The sequence below is a fragment of the Anoplopoma fimbria genome, chromosome 21, assembly GCF_027596085.1.
Source record: "Anoplopoma fimbria isolate UVic2021 breed Golden Eagle Sablefish chromosome 21, Afim_UVic_2022, whole genome shotgun sequence".
Lineage (NCBI taxonomy): Eukaryota > Metazoa > Chordata > Actinopteri > Perciformes > Anoplopomatidae > Anoplopoma > Anoplopoma fimbria.
Genome location: NC_072469.1, coordinates 8728127 through 8746280, shown reverse-complemented (window position 1 = coordinate 8746280; position 18154 = coordinate 8728127). Strand labels below are relative to the sequence as shown.

The following is an 18154-nucleotide window of genomic DNA, read 5'->3' as shown; positions in this document are numbered from 1 at the left end:
TGATTAATAGAGACGTTTTTAGCTTTTTGTTTTTACATGACAGTATGATTTTACCATTTTCATGGTAACTTAAGACCAATGCTACCTTTCCTTTGAAGTCAGATTTCTATTAATAATTTGGAATAAGTAGCAAATATATCTCCTATATATATTCTAAATTAGTCTGTGTTCAGTGAACTCCTACAGATCAATTTGGATATTTACTGACCATCATCCTTTACAGTCATATTCCCAAGCGACATATTACATTTAAATACTGTAGGAAGGAGAAGTGCCTCTCTCTGATTCCATATGTTTGCAACCAACAAGTATTATATATTTCTTTGCTCACTTATGGGTGTTTGTTACCATTTTTAGAGATTGATCTTTGCTCCAACTAAGCTTTCCATTTTAAATATATAAAAGATTTCCTTAAAACAACCTAAATTGCTATGCAGATGTGTGAATTAAAAATTAAACAAATCTTCAAAATCACAGACTGAAATAATTGCTATGAAAGTGATGCCTCGTCAGTGAAAGGTGCTTCTGCACATTTATGTGGTTACAAACCGCCCCCCACCCATTCTTCTAAAAGGCATTATTAGAGAGCAAAGGCAAATATATGAGGAGTGTCATTTTCACATGCAGGTAGCTGAAACAGGAGTTCTCAAAGCCGATGGAAAGTTTCCTGAGTTAATGCGAGTGGTTTAGAATAATAACAGCTTTGCAGGCCATATTTCCTTAAATGGAGCAGAAGATGATAATACTTAGTGCACGATGTCACTTGAATAATGTAAGCTATAATTGCTGTGCAAAGTTGTCACACCCTTGAAACAGGTAATTGGAATGTTTCTTCCTTTGGAGTAAATAATTGCAGTGTAATAAATTGCATCTGCACTTCATAGAAGATTGAGCTTTTCAAATGTGTTTTAAAATATAAAATCCTGCTGGGCCATTTTGGCTGTTTTCACAATGTTTGATTCAGTCACAGTCTCACATTTTGTCCTTCATGTAATTCACTAACTGGAATGTAAGTGAAATTCAAATGTATTAAATGTGTTGATGAGCTTCTGAGCTATTACTAAAATGAAAAGAGAAGGATTGCATGCAATTAAAAAAGTCATATACCGTAAACGTGACTTCAAATGATTCACAGCTAAAACATTTTCAGTCGCTGTAAAAACATTTGGAATTTACACACATGCTTAGAGAGGAGACATACAACCACCCTGCTTTCTGTCCTGCTAGCTATTGATTGAATTCATCTAGTTCTGGTGTAGATGAGTCATCTACTTAAATGGGTTCTGAGAGTAAAGAGTTAAACCAGTGATACCACTACTTACACAGTATTTTAGTGTTGAGTTATGCTTTAAAACCAAGTCAAAACCAAATATCACTTTTCTATTGTAGAAGCAAAGAGATGTAGCAATCTTAGATGATAATATAGGCAGCACTTGCAGAGATAATATAAAACAGTCCAGGTCACTCCCAAGCCAAATTAGTCTTAAATTGTTTTCCTTATTACTTTTTAAACATTGTCATGGATATTGTGTCATGTATTGCAGATGTTTTATTCTGAAGCAATAATCATGATTGATGGGCTAACAAGGGACAGAGGGAACTTTTATGAACATGTGTCAACCAGATGTGGATACAGTAGAGCACACAGGCTTGTTCACCCCACCTCAGACTTCCCTTTATTTCATTACATGTCTGACAGAGGCTGTTAAGGTTGGCTTTTACTTTCTCTGCAACCTTATAAAAATAGGGTGTATATAGTACAGAATTTGTTTTGGATAGGTTAATTTAAGACTAGTGTGTAGAGTTCATACACAGACACAACAGAATCAAAGTCCCATCCAGAAGGAAGTGTCTTATATTCAGTGACTGAAGAAATCATGTCACCATGAATCAGCTCTTTTACAAGTTCACATCTCAAAAGGACAATGGCCAGAAACATTGGAAAAAAAACACTTTTTCAAGGGTTAAGCACTGGTACCACTCTCTGTCACATAACTTTGAGTGTACTGTGTGTAAATTTCTGTCAAAGCAGGACTCTTTCGAAATTAACTTACACTACAATCCAGAAATGCTTGCCTATACAAATGCTTACTCATGAAGAATGTTCACTGTTTTTATTTAGATGTTTATCCATCTGAAGCAAGTAGAAACCTAGCTTGTGTGTCAGAGGCAAGATAAAGCAGACCTAAAGAAAACTGTCAGACTGTCCCTAAAGGGGAAAGAAATGATAATGATCTGTTGTATTTTATCTCCATTCCTCCCTTATAGCTATGATCTTATCTTTGCCGGGGGAGCAGAGGAGATTCTCAGGAAGTTCCAACAGGCCAATCACAAAGTGCTTTTTGCTGCAGAGGGACTGATCTGGCCGGATAAGAAACTAGCTGACAAGTATCCCTCAGTCCGCAGTGGCAAGCGCTACCTCAACTCTGGAGGTGGGTTCCAAAAATTAAAAATATGATCAAAATGTTGAAATTTGTTGACCTGTTGAATCCCTTTCTGTCATGGTGGCCGACAAGATACTGTTTCAACACATTGTTATCTCCGCCAGGTGTAAGCCTGGATGGAGGTAATGTGATGATTGTGCGTGACTGTGTGAGTGTTAGGGTCCGTGACTGAGTGAGTGTGCACCTGTGCTTACTCCTCAATCACCACTCTTAACCAGCCCCCCGGTTGATAGGGGCCACTAGTGAATACACAGCTGAGGGCATCGCCGGCCCCCAGCTGCCATTATGTGTCCAGAGAAACAGTGTGGCAAAAACAGTTTGCACACTGTCGTTTTGGATGGATGAAGCTAACGAAACAACCCATACACATTCTGCTGAGTACCCCTCGGTCGCTGCTCTGCGGCTCACCTTATTGGGTATTTTTTGGACGCCGTGTTTGACTTACTGCTAACAGAACTACCAGTACTCACACTGCTGTAACTTGTGGCAACGCAGCCGCTGCTAGTTTTTAAATTTGAATGAAGTCTGTTTGACAACCCTTTACAGCACTGGTTGTATTAATTCAACCACACAATAAAGCAGTGGTTGTGCAATCACACATTGCAGAGTTCTGCACTCTAGTGAGTGCACCTTTCTTGTTTGGATAATGTAAAGGCCACTCTCAATAACGCAACTATCAGGTGATGTTAAATTGTCATCCTTGCCACGGTGTATCTCTTATATGAAGATAATATTTGGATTCCACAAACTAAAAGTTAATAACCATTTTATTTATGTTATGTGCATATCAATATTATGTTGGGGTAGAATAGTGTTTGTGTAACCTGGTGATAAACCCATAATGTCTATGGGTGGGCATGGGTTTATACATTCCACCATCAGCTGTCTAACTTTGAAGACTTGCAGGCCTCGTTGGAATTCAGGGGGCTGAGCAGCCGTTCAGTAGGCTCGGTGTTTTTGGTCTAAAGAGTGGTAGAGCAACTTCAAGGAGTGACAGACAGGGTTAGTCTTAAAATATAAAACCACAAGACTTTTATTATTATCTCTTGCCGTAAAATGGAAGTATATTTTTCCTGTAAACTGTCTCCTGGTGGTATTTCCTGTCCAAGTGGACAGAAGGTGACAGAAGCCCTTTCATGTGAATATTAGGCTTACTGCAAACTTCCTGTTCCTTTTCAGACATTTTTCACTCTAGATTTCATAAGTGGTCACTCTTCTGAATTTCATATGAAGATGTTTCGAGGCATAATATGATTGTGACATTAACTAGATGAAAAAAAGGAACGACATGATAGGACATGGCCTGCTTCAACCTGCCAGTCATTCAGGACATTGAATTGCTGCTTTCCCTGTGGTCATCAGTCTGGTATGACCTCCCGTATTGGAGCCTAGCGGTCTCGGAATGATCACAGACCGTTTTTAGCATACATTGTCATTGACATGACATGTGGATTTGTCTTGGCCCCAGAATGTGCCACAGTTTGTATAAAATTGACGGTTTTGTTTGTGTTTCTAAGGCTACCGCCCATGTGACCAGTGGGGAAAGTTTTGTGGCATCTGGACACACACTACTTTGTTAAAGAGAATACAATAATTTGTGGACAGAATCATGATACAGTAGGGTTGTGTTTGTGTGTGGTTGAGTGTGTTTGATTAGGTATATTGAATCTAATAACAAACCTAACTTGTGATGGTTGTAACAAGGGACCCGACACCCATCAGAGCTAGCAATAACAGTAGCAAGAGCTCTAAATCAAAATAAGCTAAATGAAACAGTTTCTGTCAAAATAAGCACATATGATAACAAGTTCCGTTTTGTTTTCCAGGAGAGCAGTATCACACAGTGATTTTTTTCACATCGGGTCAAAAAGGCATGCACTTCCAAGCACTTGCTACCGACAATATAATTTTGCATAAAATGTCATAATTTCTTATTGCTCCTGCTATTTAGATTATGTCATGTCTATCCGCGGACTTGTTTACAGAGTCTACGGCTTTTTTTTCCCCTTCTAAATGATGGGATGCAAAGCTCCGCACACCAGCAACATATCCAAACCCTGCAATCTGTCACTGTGGTCAGTGGCCTTGAGCAAGAGAAGGAAAGAGAGGAGACGGGAAAACTTGGCAAGAGAAGGCCATGAGAATGTGCATTTAGAGAGGGTGTGAGATACTTTTCCAGCACACACTGTTATAACGTATAGATTGCAGCTTTCTCACTGCCCATCATTGTACTCCCTTCTATCCCCAGACTGTGTGAAGAGAGAATGGCTGCCCATTTCTTGTGTGTTTTGGATTATTGCCAAAAATCACATTTTTTGTAAGACACTCAGGCAGTATACTGCAATTGTCACCAACAGTCTGTCAGGACCTTGTAAACAACTCTCAGACCTATACTTTACCGTTGGATGTGTCACATACTGTTATTACTTGCAGGTATAATCGGCTATGCCCCATACATGAACAGAGTAGTTTCACAGTGGAACCTCCATGACAATGATGACGACCAGCTCTTCTACACCAAAATATACTTGGATCCTTTGCAGCGAGTAAGTATCTTGTGTCAAATATCCAAATATATCCCTATAAAACATATCTTGGATGACTAAGATACCTTTTATATTTCCGTGTCTTTCAGCAAACTCTCAATATCACTCTGGACCACAAGTGCCAGATTTTCCAGAACCTGAATGGGGCCGCTGGTGAGAAATCACAGAAAACTAAAACCATCTGCATATTATACGTCAAATATGTTAAACTCAATTATTTTAAAACCCAGTCTAATGCTCGCTTTTGTAAGTAAAAAGAAAGAAAGAGAAGAAACCATGTTGTTTTGCTCACACACACAGTAAATGCTTAAATATCTTCAGAGAACTTGTAGGCTTGGCAATTTACCCAGTTCTAAACTTTTACAGTTCTGGCCCATGTGGCAAGTCCATTTTCATAACCTGGCCTGAAATGTCTCCTGTTTCTCTTTTTGGCAGATGAGGTGCTTGTCAAGTTTGGAACGGACCGCGTAAGAGTTAGAAACACAGTGTACGACTCTCTGCCAGTGGTTGTCCATGGCAACGGAAACACCAAAGTGAGTAAGAAGTTATGCGTAGCACGGCACAGCATAGATACTTTTAAGTTAATCAGCCTCATCTAGGACACTAGCTTTGGGTTCAGTTATTGCACTCTTCTTTTCCATTTGCAGTCGAGTTCCCGTATTGGCCCCTGTCTTGTAGTATTATTCACCAAAAGATTTAATTTCAATGCATACATTCCCACGCATTCAGGAAATATACATACTGTTCATATGATACTTCCCAGCAATCCTTGCCATAAAATCCAGCTCATTATTTCTATGGAGGAGAGAGGTCTGGCCATATGTCGTACGCTTTCTTTTCACAATCGCTCTCTATAAATAAGAGCAATGGGCTCAGCAAGAGAAAAGCAAGATGTTTAAAAGATACCATCATCATTCCGGGAAGGTTTTTTTTTTTTCCTTCCCCATCTCATCCCAAGTCTCCCTGCACCTCCATCATCTGTCTCTGGCCTTCCTTGGAAATGAACTAAACCCACCAAACTGTTGAGTCATACTTCCCAGACAAGCCTAAATTGGTGGATCACTGAATCTCTGTTATAGCAGTGTTTCCTACCATTAAAGCTTCCTAGCTAGATTTCTGACCATAACTTTGACTTTTTCCCAGTTTTCACGCTTTGACCAATCTGGTTACAAATACACGATCACAGTGATAGTGTCTGCGATAAAATATTTATAAACAGCAGTGTACTGAAACTAGTATGTTCCCCATTCATTTGAACTACAGAGGAGAGATAATTATTATGACAATATGTTGAAATTCATAGAGAACTGAGAAGGGATAATTACACCAGATTGAGAAGTCTCAATTACACGAAAAGAGCCATTTATAGCCGTTGTCTTGAGTCTTAAGTTCTACTGCCTGATCATCTAGTTCCAACAAAAAGTGGATTGAATACCCACAGTAATATTCCATTGCATTCCACACATCATAATAAAGATCAAATAGAGCCCTGCTGAATCACAGAAATATTTGCAGTTTTTGCTTATGCTGATATTAATCTTCTGTAACTTGGCATTCACCTCTTCTGAAATCTTTCCTTTACAGATGTACCTGAACTATTTGGCCAACTATGTCCCTAATACATGGAACTATGAGCATGGCTGTAGCCACTGTGATGATGATGTTCTGGACCTGTCTCAGTTAAAAGTAAGTTATTTTCTTAATATTTGTTCTCTTTTTGTCCATTGTTTTAGGGTGCTTCTATGGAAAAGTTTGTATTAAGCCAACTCCCTGTGGATACAGGAAAGGATGAAACATCGACTGCTCTTGCAACATGAACCATGGGTCTATCAGTGACTGTCTAGACAGTAGGAGTGGAGCCCAGCGTGTTATATTTTAACAGATATGCAAGACTGTTTGTGCTGCACACACTCCCTTTCAAACAATAATAGGTTATGTACCCGTTGGTCCTTTTGGACCCTTTTGAAAGAGCATAAGTGCCAGGGAAACTACTTGGGGAAGAGGAAGCACTGCACTGCTGTGGTGCAGGATATGGCTTTTGGGGTTTCCAGAAGGGCTCATTTAAAGGGGAGTCACTGTTGACCAGCCTGCCTTTTAGTGGGCTTCTCAGTATGGGTTTTATCCGCAATAGTAAGTTATAGTGGTTACGCTGAAAATTTGTCACAGAGTTTAGCCAAGGCTGGCGACGTATAGACAGCCGGAATGGCAGGCACTACAAAATGATTCCAGCTGTGTGGCTGCATCTGTTATGAAAACGTACTCTCTTTGCAGGCCACTGAAGCATTCACAAGATTCCGGTTATTCTATTCTATTTTCTTCTACAATTTAGTTTGGTACAATCCTGCCCCAAAAGTTCAACAAAATTGGTCTCTGCAATCAGATTACATCAAGGCATGCTCTACACAAACAGCTCAATGTAAATCACATAATGTGAATCATGAATCCCTCAACATTCACTCTGATTCTTTTGGCTCCATAAATAAATGTGCTTAAACTGTTTCCCTGGAGCTGACTCAATACAAACCCAGCTACATGAAAGGCATCTCTGTGAAAGTTGCTCTCAGTGACCTTCCGCGATGAATGAAGAAAATTGCTGCTTCCCAATAATAGGCAAGTTAGCGAAGAATTTCATTCCGCTGTGCCACTCTGTGTGTTTGGGACAGAGACTTCTGGAAGATCAGGTCATGTGGAAACACTGGTCATACTGTGTCCAGGCCTTTCTTGTGGGCTAAACCCAGACCACTGGCTGTCTAGCTTGGTTCTTTGTGTTCTTTGGTTTTGGAAATAAGCTTAGGCTTTGCAAAGGGTGCTACACTTCTACCCTATACTGAGCAAGCCATATCCCTTTACTACCTATTTTGTCTCTTGTGTTCTAATGGAAGTCTATGTGTTGCTTAGGTCAGGGTTAATACATGCTTTACTCATACTTTTCCCTGTCCTTTCTGCCACTCCTTTCCTTTCGCTGCCATGTCCATAACATCTTAGGTTCACATTGGCATGATGCTAGAGTTCCCCCCTTTTTGCGCTTGAGACACAGTCATTGCGGAACACGCAAATTAGACGGTTCGGCTCGGATCCCTTTTCATCCCTGGCCCAGACCTTTGCTGTGAACTGGTCAAGAGGATGAGGAGACCAGACTGAGCTGTGTGGGATGGAGTTGTCATGGGAAAATGTTTCCTCCGAGTGTCTTGCTCTATTCCTCTATATATATATCTTCTTTGCCCTAGTTGTCTGAGCCTTCATTTTGTACTGTCCTCACATAAGAGATACACGTGGCAACCACTAACAACCAAAAAAAAAATGCACACAAAAGAACAATACTAATAGTCACTGGATGTAACTTTAGTTCTATGAGTACTAGGTGGAGAGGTAGAGGAAGCAAGATGGTGCCTGCTGTGGACAAGATATGTGAACCATGACCAAATTAACAGTTTATAAAAATGTATAATACCAGTTACCTTATTTAGTAACTGTTAGTTGCATTGATGGAACTCCCTACAGGGGTCTATCTGGATTTAGTGGGACTCTAGAAATACTTCCACCTCAATGTATTTGTTCTGCAATAGAGTCTTCATAAAAGAGAAGCCAATAATGAAATAATACATAGTAAAATAAACAACCCCTCTAACGCTGCCCCCATTGCAACCCTCCCTTTCCACAGGAAACACTGAATAATGGTGTCTTGGACAACATCTGTTGCATCTTCACTTTTTGCTTATGTCTGACGTAATATGTCAAATCATCCATGATTTATGTTAAACAGTGCTCCTTCGCTAAAACCTGTTGTGTGAAATAGTACTCATTTGTCTCCTCTCCCTCTCTAAACAGGAGTATCCTAATGTGTTGGTTGGAGTATTCATTGAGCAGCCAACTCCATTTCTTCCTGAGTTCTTCCAGCGGCTGCTCACCCTGGATTATCCCAAAGATAAACTCAAAATTTTTGTCCACAACAATGTGAGTGAATGCAGCTGCAGCTGCTCTTTGGTTGTCTTCTAGATATCTACCCTGCATGGCTCCTTATATGTGGCATCTAATCCATTAATGTTGGCTCCCTGCTCAGGAGGTTTACCACGAGAAACATATCCAGAAGTTCTGGGAAGAGAACAGAAATGTGTTCGGCACTTTCAAGGTTGTGGGACCAGAAGAAAATCTGAGCCAAGGAGAGGCCAGGAACATGGGCATGTATGTCTCTAAATCTATCATCTCTCAGAACCTGTGGTTTGAAATACAAAATTGATGAAACCAGATGATGGTGTCTGGCCCCAGTTAATCATACCCTAAAGGAAAACTTGCATGTCAAATTACATTTAAGCCTCTAGATGGTGCTTGCATGATTTCTTTTAATAAAACACTATTTTATGTTGCAGAGCAATGCAAATTGTTTACTAGGTGGTTATGAGGGAATCTCTTCGCCCCAAGGTGTTCATCTCAAAATACATGTTTAAAGAACATATCTGCAGTGTTGTTGAAATATTGTCCGCTCACTAGTTAGCTCCACAGACTTGTGATGTGTCCTATCTTGACACAGCAGTTAAGTAAGTTTAGTATCTCTCTCTGATGCCTTTCGATACGGGCACTTTCTCTCATTGATCAGTGTTCTAGTAAATACTAGTCTGTTGTCATGGTGATAATTCCACCTGTGAGACCGCATCACAGAGATTCTATCAAATACACAGTATGCCTTAAAGCATTGTTAAGGACAGCCCTGTAATGAAGAAGTCTAAGGTTTATTAGCAGTCTCTAATCTTCCTAAAATCACATTATCCACCGGAGGCCTAAAGACAGTCAGTGAGAGCCTGACTCTGCAATTGAAAACAGCATCTAATTCATTGAACTGTAATCAGCCCTGGATTGAATAATCAGTGCTTCCTCTGTTCTGTCTGTGTTTTTGATTTCATTAGGGATCTTTGCCGTAAGGATGCCACGTGCGACTACTACTTCAGCCTGGATTCAGATGTGATGCTCACCAACAGACAGACACTGAAGCTCCTCGTTGAGCAGAACAGGTAATCATATGGTAGCTGGAATAGAAACCACACTGGAACTCCCTGGTTGTTGTGATCGTTGAACCACTGAAAGTGGCAAAACCACAGGAACATTACAGCAGAGTGAATAAAAGTTTAAAAATAAGCCGCCGTGGCTTCCTGTTTTTGCTCGGCCACATGGGAACGCTGAAGGAGTCTGTTGCACTAAGCCTGAAATGCCACTTTGTATTATACAAAAAACAAACATGCAAACCCTTTTTCGCTTCTGCAGCTCGTGATTGTTAAGAAACCTTCCAAGTAACTATGTCATTGCGGCAGTGGCACTGCATTGTGACCTGGGAGTCGTGCGATGTAAAACCATTTCTAGGATATTTAAAGACAGCATGAGAATTCTCTGCTGGCACTGAAGTTTTGGGAGGAAAATGCCAATCTAACTTAACTGAAATAAAGCATTTGTATACTGCAGTGCATCCATATCAACCAACAATGTGATTTATGGCTCAATTTATTCAAGTCTGCCAGTTTATTTCATGGAGGAAAAAAATAATTCCCTTTCATTGTGGTTTGGGTTTCTAGGACTAAAAGAACAGCAGTGGAAAAATCCAGTGTTACTGTATGTCTTGCAAATTCGAGGAAATAGACCAGATCATAGTTTAAAAAAACAGCCTGCTGCAGCAAGCTGTTATCCTTTCTTGAATCCAGTTGTGTATGATCTAAGACTCTGGTTTACATTATGCACTCCAACGATCTCTTTGCAGTGACTTGGCAGTGATCATATCTTTTCACAGAGAGGGGGTTGATCTCCTTGATGCAGCATCACTACGAGACCCAGTACATTAGGTGGTTGGCTGTCTCTGAGATATCATTGACTTTTATCTGCTCTGACAGAATAACCATCTCTCCTCTCTGCCTCCTGCTTCTCTACAGGAAAATAATTGGTCCCCTTGTCACTCGTCACAGCAAGCTGTGGTCCAACTTCTGGGGAGCATTGAGTCTGGATGGTTATTACGCTCGCTCCGAAGATTATGTCGACATTGTGCAGAGAAAACGCATGTAAGTGCAATAAGGCCACATACACACACACACACAAACACAAACACACAGCAATGGCTTTACATTTTTATGGTTCACACATTGGATCTCTCAGCGTGTCCAGGACTAAAATAAATATTTTCCTATTGCGCTGAAGCAGATCACCTCCATGTTTAGTCATACACAATAACAGCATACCTTCAATATGAGCTACATCCGTGAATACACATGTGAACAATCATTAAAGCCACAATCAACCTGAGCGGTGATTTAGCACTGAGCCTCAAAGCCGTAGTGCGACAAAAGCTGTAATCAAATTCATTTCTTCTCTCTCACTCTCTTTATGTGTTGGGAAATGCGTTGAAATGGAGGTCAGATGGCGCAAAGGAATAATCATTAATATACCAAAGTGAAAAACCCAGATTGAATCACCCACAGGTCTGTGGGCATGGAAGACCGGGATCGAGCCCCTTGTCTCTGCACTATAGCAGCTCCTACCGGTTGGTCGGTGTGTGCGTGAGCTCAGAGGGTTGGGATCTGGAGATAAACCAAAAGAGAGACTATAGTGCAAGTGGAAAAGGCCGTAACAAACTGGGTCAAAAAGATGGGTACATTTCAGGGAAAAACAACACAAACGTCAGTAAGAAATCCTTGTAATTGTTACCAAATAGATTCAGAAAGAGTCACGCCTTTTACCACATTTGACAAGGACTGCCTTATTTTACCACGTAGTTCACCAATATGTTCTCCAACAGCTCCTACCACACACGTGTAGTCATGGATGGCATGAAGATTCCAATAAAAAAAAAAAAAAATGTCCTGCTTCACTCAAAGAATGCAAAGTTTACTGTAAAAATAAGCGCTTTCTTTCCCATGTCTTGTTGTTTCTAGGGGTTTGTGGAACATTCCCTTCATGGCACATGTATACCTCGTCAAGGGCAGCGCTTTGAGGAAAGAACTGAAGGCGAGGAACTACTTTGTGCTGGAGAAGCTAGACCCAGATATGGCTCTATGTAGAAATGCCAGAGAAATGGTAAGAATACCCGTCCACCATCTTAATGGATTCATGTCTCATTAGTGTACACATAGTATGAGGTTGTAGTCTGCACTGTGTGGCATCTATAAACACATGTCAGTATTAGGGCACTTAGCCCTTGTAGGGAACATTTATACTAGGAAATGTAATTCTGAATTCACATATAGCAAACATTCATACTACTAGTTTAGAATCGTGACCCTGAAAAGGTCAACATGTCAATGGAAACCTCAGACTGGCAAGTATAAACAGTTTTAAATGTCTTCGTCTGTCAAGGCATGAACCTCCTCTGTTTATGGTTGCTTTATGGTGCGTTTCAGGTTCTTTGCTCCCATGACCCTTCACTTTCTCTTGGCTTTTATTGTCATATGACCACAGACAACCAGTTGCAATGTTTGTCTTGTCTGTTATGTCTTTTTCTTTCCATCTGTAATCTGCTAATCCAGCTGTGTTTTTATAACACTGGCATGTCACCTGTGCTCTTAACTAAACATCTACCATGCCTGATCCAAACTTGGTGTACTTTTTGGATTACTTGACCTTTTTCCCAGCATGCATTCCTCCCATGTTAACCCATGAAAAACATCAGCTTCAGAGGGACCCTTGCTCCTTTTTCATGCAATTGCTATGTATGTGACTATTTATTTTACCTGTCACCCTGTTTTTTTTAAAATCTTAAACAATTATTTATGTTATCCTATTTACATGATGCTTCTCCTTCATTTTAGACCAGTCACAGAGAAAAAGACTCCCCTTCTCCGGAATCATTCCATATGCTCAGGCCCCCAAAGGTTTCCATTTGTTTTGATTATTCTGCTTTCTGAAACATCCATTTCCAATGGGTTAGCCCTCTGAAGCCATTCTGAGCTTAGGCTCGACTTGTACCTGATTCAAATGAGGATGTTTTGGCCCTACCAAGTTCAATATTTTAAATGTGTATGTATTCAAAGAGTAAAAAACAAATTTATGTCTCCTCTTTTGGAATTTATATGAGCATTATTAATCATTATTTCCGTTGGGCAGTTAAATATTGGTAGAAAACATAAAATGAAATATTGATTTTCCATCTATGCTGCTGCCTATATCCTTACGTGAGAAATCAGGATGCCTGGCAGCTCTTTGGAAATCGATGCTGATTTTTTTGCTTTAGTTAAGGTCCAAAGTCAGATATTTGTCTAAGCTAGAAAGATAGAAAGGTCTGTTTTCTGTCTGTTTTTTTTTTTAATAATACCTTGCAAGAGGAGATCAAGGAGGAGAAAGAAAGGTTGAAGAGTCAATTCACATGCAAGTCCCCTGTCCTGATGCTTTACTCCAAACGGCCAAACCTTCCAGGAAACATATGTAACCATCTGCTCCCTCTAAACACACTGACTGATCTCAGACTAGGCTCTAACAATATTTCTTTTCACTCATGTAAACCATCTGGACTAAATCACAGCTTTCACAAGATGTTTTTTTTGTATAAGCAATTTCAAAACTTGCACCAGGATATTGCCAAATGACTTGTAATTCATCATATTTTTTTCTCGACGAAGCCTAGTCTGATAGTGAGTCCAAATCCAACCCAACACAGCACCCTCCCCATGCTTTACTGTAAGGGAAATGTCATTCCTGGACCTGCTTTGACCCAAGCTGCCCAACACCCCTCTATCCTTATTCTACCACTCCTCTCACTGCCCCATCCTGTCCTGTTCCCAACACACTGACGTCCTGCAGCCCTCCCACCCACCACCCATAAATAATCTTAGATTATTTATATGGTATTTGTGTCTCTTTTGTTTCTACGTTGAGCCCTAATTGATTTCAGTGTGTTAAAACACACTTAAATCATACTTTATTTGATTTTTTTTGCAAATTAAGCTTTGAAGTAGTTTGCCACAAGTAACGCCTTTGTCAGTTTTTATGCCAGTCCTAACCATTGATGAGCGTTCAAGTCATAAACTGTTGCAATAATTATAACCTGCGCTGTGTTTATGTGCATATTTTATTGTCCTGTAGATATGAATCTGTTAGAAATCCTGCCAGTGAGACATTAAAGCGATTTCAACTTTTGTGAAACTGACTGAACTTTTCCTGTTTACTGCAGGGAGTCTTCATGTACATAACAAACCGCCACGACTTTGGGAGGCTCATTTCCACAGCCAATTATAACATTTCTCATTATAACAATGACTTGTGGCAGATATTTGAAAACCCTGTGGTAAGTCATTATGATCTCTCATTATTTTTCATACACAAAGAAAGCCTTTTTTTCGGAATAACTGAGATAAACAGCAACCACCTGTAAAGGTTATTAGCCATAATGGAAGGATTACAGATGCGAGACGATTTTGAAGTAATGACCTCAGCGTGATAAGACTCCTGACTGATAAGGCTTTGTGATTTACTACTGTATTTGGCACGCTGGGACCTGCCCTGTGGGAGAGGGGATTAACTCTGTGAGGTATGCAGGTCAGCAAACAGTCCTTAAAAAAGACAACTAATCCAAAATTCTTTCTCCTAACAGGACTGGAAGGAGAAATACATCCACCAAAACTACACCCGAATCTTCACTGAGAACTACTTGGAGGAGGTTTGTATTTAGTATGTGTGTGTATCTGTTTGAGATACAGACTGAGAGTCAGTGAAAGAGAATAAAGATGCAGGACAGAGGTCTCCACATCTGGTTTTAACATATCTTGTACTACGTTAGACTCACTAAAGCTCAATGTGGAGGTGTGACTCAAGTCTATTCTCAGTGGTCTCTTTTTTGTGTGCGTTTTGCAGCCTTGTCCAGATGTGTTCTGGTTCCCAGTCTTCTCAGAGAAGGCCTGTGATGAAATAGTTGGGGAGATGGAGCACTACGGATCATGGTCTGGAGGCAAACATCAGGTCAGTACTGTTAGCTGAGTTTTACTGAACACAGAGCCGTAGTCAACACACTGCAACTGCAGGCACACATGTATTTTGTTCTGTCTCCGTGTAAACACATCTATGTAAGGGCAAGAGTGTGTGTAGAATAATATTATGGCTCAAAATAATTACTTTTTTAAGTAGACTTTAACTACTTTTTGATTAATTGGTTAATAGAAATGTTAAACAATATGGGAAAATGGCAATTTCAGGTTGACAGAGATATAAAGATGCTCTCTTCAAATCGCAAATGTTGTTAAACAAGACTAAGAGTGTTTCACATGCTGACAGTGGCAACTCTAACATATTCAGCAGGTATAATGTTAACCATGCACACCATACTGTGTAAAAATGCAAACATGCATGGTTAAAAAATATTTTCATTTGATGAATTAACTGAAGCAATCTTTTTCAAACAAAAGCCTATTTTCTCTCAACAAATGAATTATTTGGCTAAATAAGGCCTATCAAAAGTTTCTGAAAATAGGTTGCCAGTCTATTTTCCTGCCATGGTTCCACACAGTCAGCACAGCTGGAAACACCAGGGCGCATTTTCTCACCCAGAGAAGCATCCATTTGCTGTAATTTATTCAGCAGGCATTAAAAACGTACACGACTTTGAAATAGCCTGAGCTAGATCATTTTCACTGGATGAAGCCTTCAATGTCTCGTTGTGGTTAAGTGTTGTTGTTGTTGTAATTAATCCAAACCAGACACCAAAAGAAAGAAGCAGAAGAAAGGAAATAATTCCTCATGGTGCCTTGTAAACTTTATTGTAACAGCCTTGATGCTGTCTTTGATGGCTGGGTGAGCTCTTACTTTCAAGCTACCTTTCACACGTTGTAGTGGGGGGGGGGGAGAGTAGTAGCTATTTATTAAATTTTTTGTCATATTTTTGTAAGGACATGCACAATATCACAGAGACATGAGTGGTGTTTAGGGTACTTGTACACACATGCTTAATTTTATTACTTTCTCTCCACGTCTATAATTTGAATACAACCAAATAAATGGTTATGATGTTGTGCGTTATGTTAATGGTGTCTATTTCATGTGGCCTGTTTTATGTAGTTTGAAATTGGTAATTAATGTGTCTAAAAAAGTTTGCCTGGGAGACTTAGTGAATACAGACACTTTGACTAACTCTGGGGAAAAAGGCTGAGCTGGATGGGTCATTAAGCCTCATGCAGGAAAACAACAGTGCATCCTGAGGTTTTCAGAAAACACACACATGCACACACAAGCACAACAGACACGTCGTCATCTGCACACATCGAGGACGGTGGGACATTTGTTCCGTCGTCAATCACACTGCGGTGCGCTTTATGTTCTCTCCTTTTTTTTCTCAGGACAAGCGGATCTCCGGCGGCTATGAGACTGTGCCCACGGACGACATTCACATGAAGCAAATCGGCTATGACAAAGAGTGGCTGCACTTCATCCGAGAGTTCATATCGCCCATCACGTTAAAAGTTTTCTCCGGCTACTTCACTAAGGTAAATGTGACCTTGTAGAGAAATAGAAGAAAGATAAAACACCACCCCTATCTTTCCCCAAAGCTAAAACTGAAGAAAATCACCCCTTTTCATAGAACCTGTTGTTACATGTAAAGTATGTGCATGAACGGTGGCTGACAGGTTTCTCCATTGCATACGCTCAATGATACACTGACTGTCAGCTAACTTGATGTATTCATTCGATTCATCACAGGGTTACTCCATAATGAACTTTGTGGTAAAATACACGCCTGAGAGGCAAGCGTACTTGAGGCCCCATCATGACTCCTCCACCTTCACCATCAACATCGCCCTCAATAACAAAGACACAGACTTTCAGGTAAGGACTTGTAGTACGGGAGATGTATCACGTTGGTTCTATGGTGCAATACATCAAAGCATCTGGGTGTCATCAAATTTGATTTATGTGAGCTTTCCCACTTACATCATTTTATGAATATCCTTGTGACTTAATCTAATAATCTAATTCAAATCTTAACCATCATCTTTCCTTTCTCTATCAGGGTGGGGGTTGCCGTTTCCATAGGTATAACTGCTCCTTAAGTTCACCACGGAAAGGCTGGAGCTTCATGCACCCAGGACGACTGACTCACCTCCACGAAGGCCTGCCCACCACCAACGGCACCCGCTACATCGCAGTGTCCTTCATCGACCCCTGAACCATCCGATTATACTGTAAATTAGTCTTTTGACCTCGCTTTGCTTTTTTTTTTTCCTGACATGTTTGTTTTGTTCTGTTCCCCAGATGTTTTGCTAAAGCAATTCTATTTTCAAAGCAAAAGCTTGAAAGGAATTAATAATTGCGTGAAAGGAATCTCTGTCAAACAGAGTGTAGATGGGAAAGGAAAGTGACAAAAGTAATTCACAATTTAGATACACAAATAAGAGAGAAATGTATGCTAGTATGGTTCACATTTGTGCCAAACGCTCATTTTCAGTTCTTTTTTTAATTCAAAACCAACAGCCTGCCTAGAACCGTTGGTACTGTAGCTTATCATGATTTTCACATTACTGATTTAACATTGTCACGGTAACTTTGCTAGCATTTTGTTATACCATGCTAGCATGCATGGACATTGTGTATCTATTTGTGTTTCAGGTAAAATGTCGATGAATACGTTTGTTCTATTAAAACCTGTCGATGCTTTAATGACTACTGGTGCTAATCAACACTCCATGATTCTGCATTCAAGATTTGAAGTAAATATTTGGATAAGTGTTTTTCTACCGTGAAACAGGTTGGATTCCATTTGTGATTTTAATAAAATTAAAGTTTGATACGTGCCCTGTGAAGAATAAATCTCATTTTGGAATTTTGTACACCAGGAGAACAATACAGCAGAATTCAATATGAATTATGTTTGAATGAATTTCAATATTCTGTTTTACTTGAAAGATTTTTTGTCAATTGGAAAATTGGTCTCATTCATTTGCTTTCCTGAAGATATGTCTGCAATATTTTTTTCTGAGAGATGTGTGTAAATGGATTTTGAAACCCAGCAAGTTGTTTAACTTATTGTCAAAATGTAATAAATATTTTCTCATTTACTGTTCTGATAATTATCGGCATTATTAAAACGAGTGATTTTTGCATTTAGAGCAAACAATAGTTTTATCTTCACACTGAGCTTATAGTAACTTAATGAATTCCTTTCTTGGTGTTGAATTGTTCTTTGTTGATACTTTTGGCAGAAGGAAAGCA

At 39.8% G+C, this 18154-nt stretch overlaps 1 protein-coding gene across 2 annotated transcripts in view; it reads left to right on the top strand.

Annotated features, from left to right (window-relative positions):
- Positions 1-17947, top strand: part of plod2 (procollagen-lysine, 2-oxoglutarate 5-dioxygenase 2) — a 29975-nt gene extending 12028 nt beyond the window's left edge. The window contains exons 4-20 of one of the 2 annotated variants that reach the window (XM_054622575.1): positions 2269-2432; positions 4878-4990; positions 5080-5143; positions 5426-5523; positions 6575-6676; positions 8819-8944; positions 9051-9172; positions 9892-9996; positions 10903-11028; positions 11899-12040; positions 12772-12834; positions 14130-14243; positions 14550-14615; positions 14810-14914; positions 16285-16431; positions 16646-16771; positions 16956-17947. In XM_054622575.1, the coding sequence (XP_054478550.1) occupies positions 2269-2432; positions 4878-4990; positions 5080-5143; positions 5426-5523; positions 6575-6676; positions 8819-8944; positions 9051-9172; positions 9892-9996; positions 10903-11028; positions 11899-12040; positions 12772-12834; positions 14130-14243; positions 14550-14615; positions 14810-14914; positions 16285-16431; positions 16646-16771; positions 16956-17111 (1939 nt within the window). In that variant the 3' untranslated portion in view covers positions 17112-17947. The remainder of the gene's footprint in view (positions 1-2268; positions 2433-4877; positions 4991-5079; positions 5144-5425; positions 5524-6574; positions 6677-8818; positions 8945-9050; positions 9173-9891; positions 9997-10902; positions 11029-11898; positions 12041-12771; positions 12835-14129; positions 14244-14549; positions 14616-14809; positions 14915-16284; positions 16432-16645; positions 16772-16955) is intronic. The other variant, XM_054622576.1, reaches the window with a different exon arrangement.
- Positions 17948-18154: the final 207 nt, after the last annotated feature.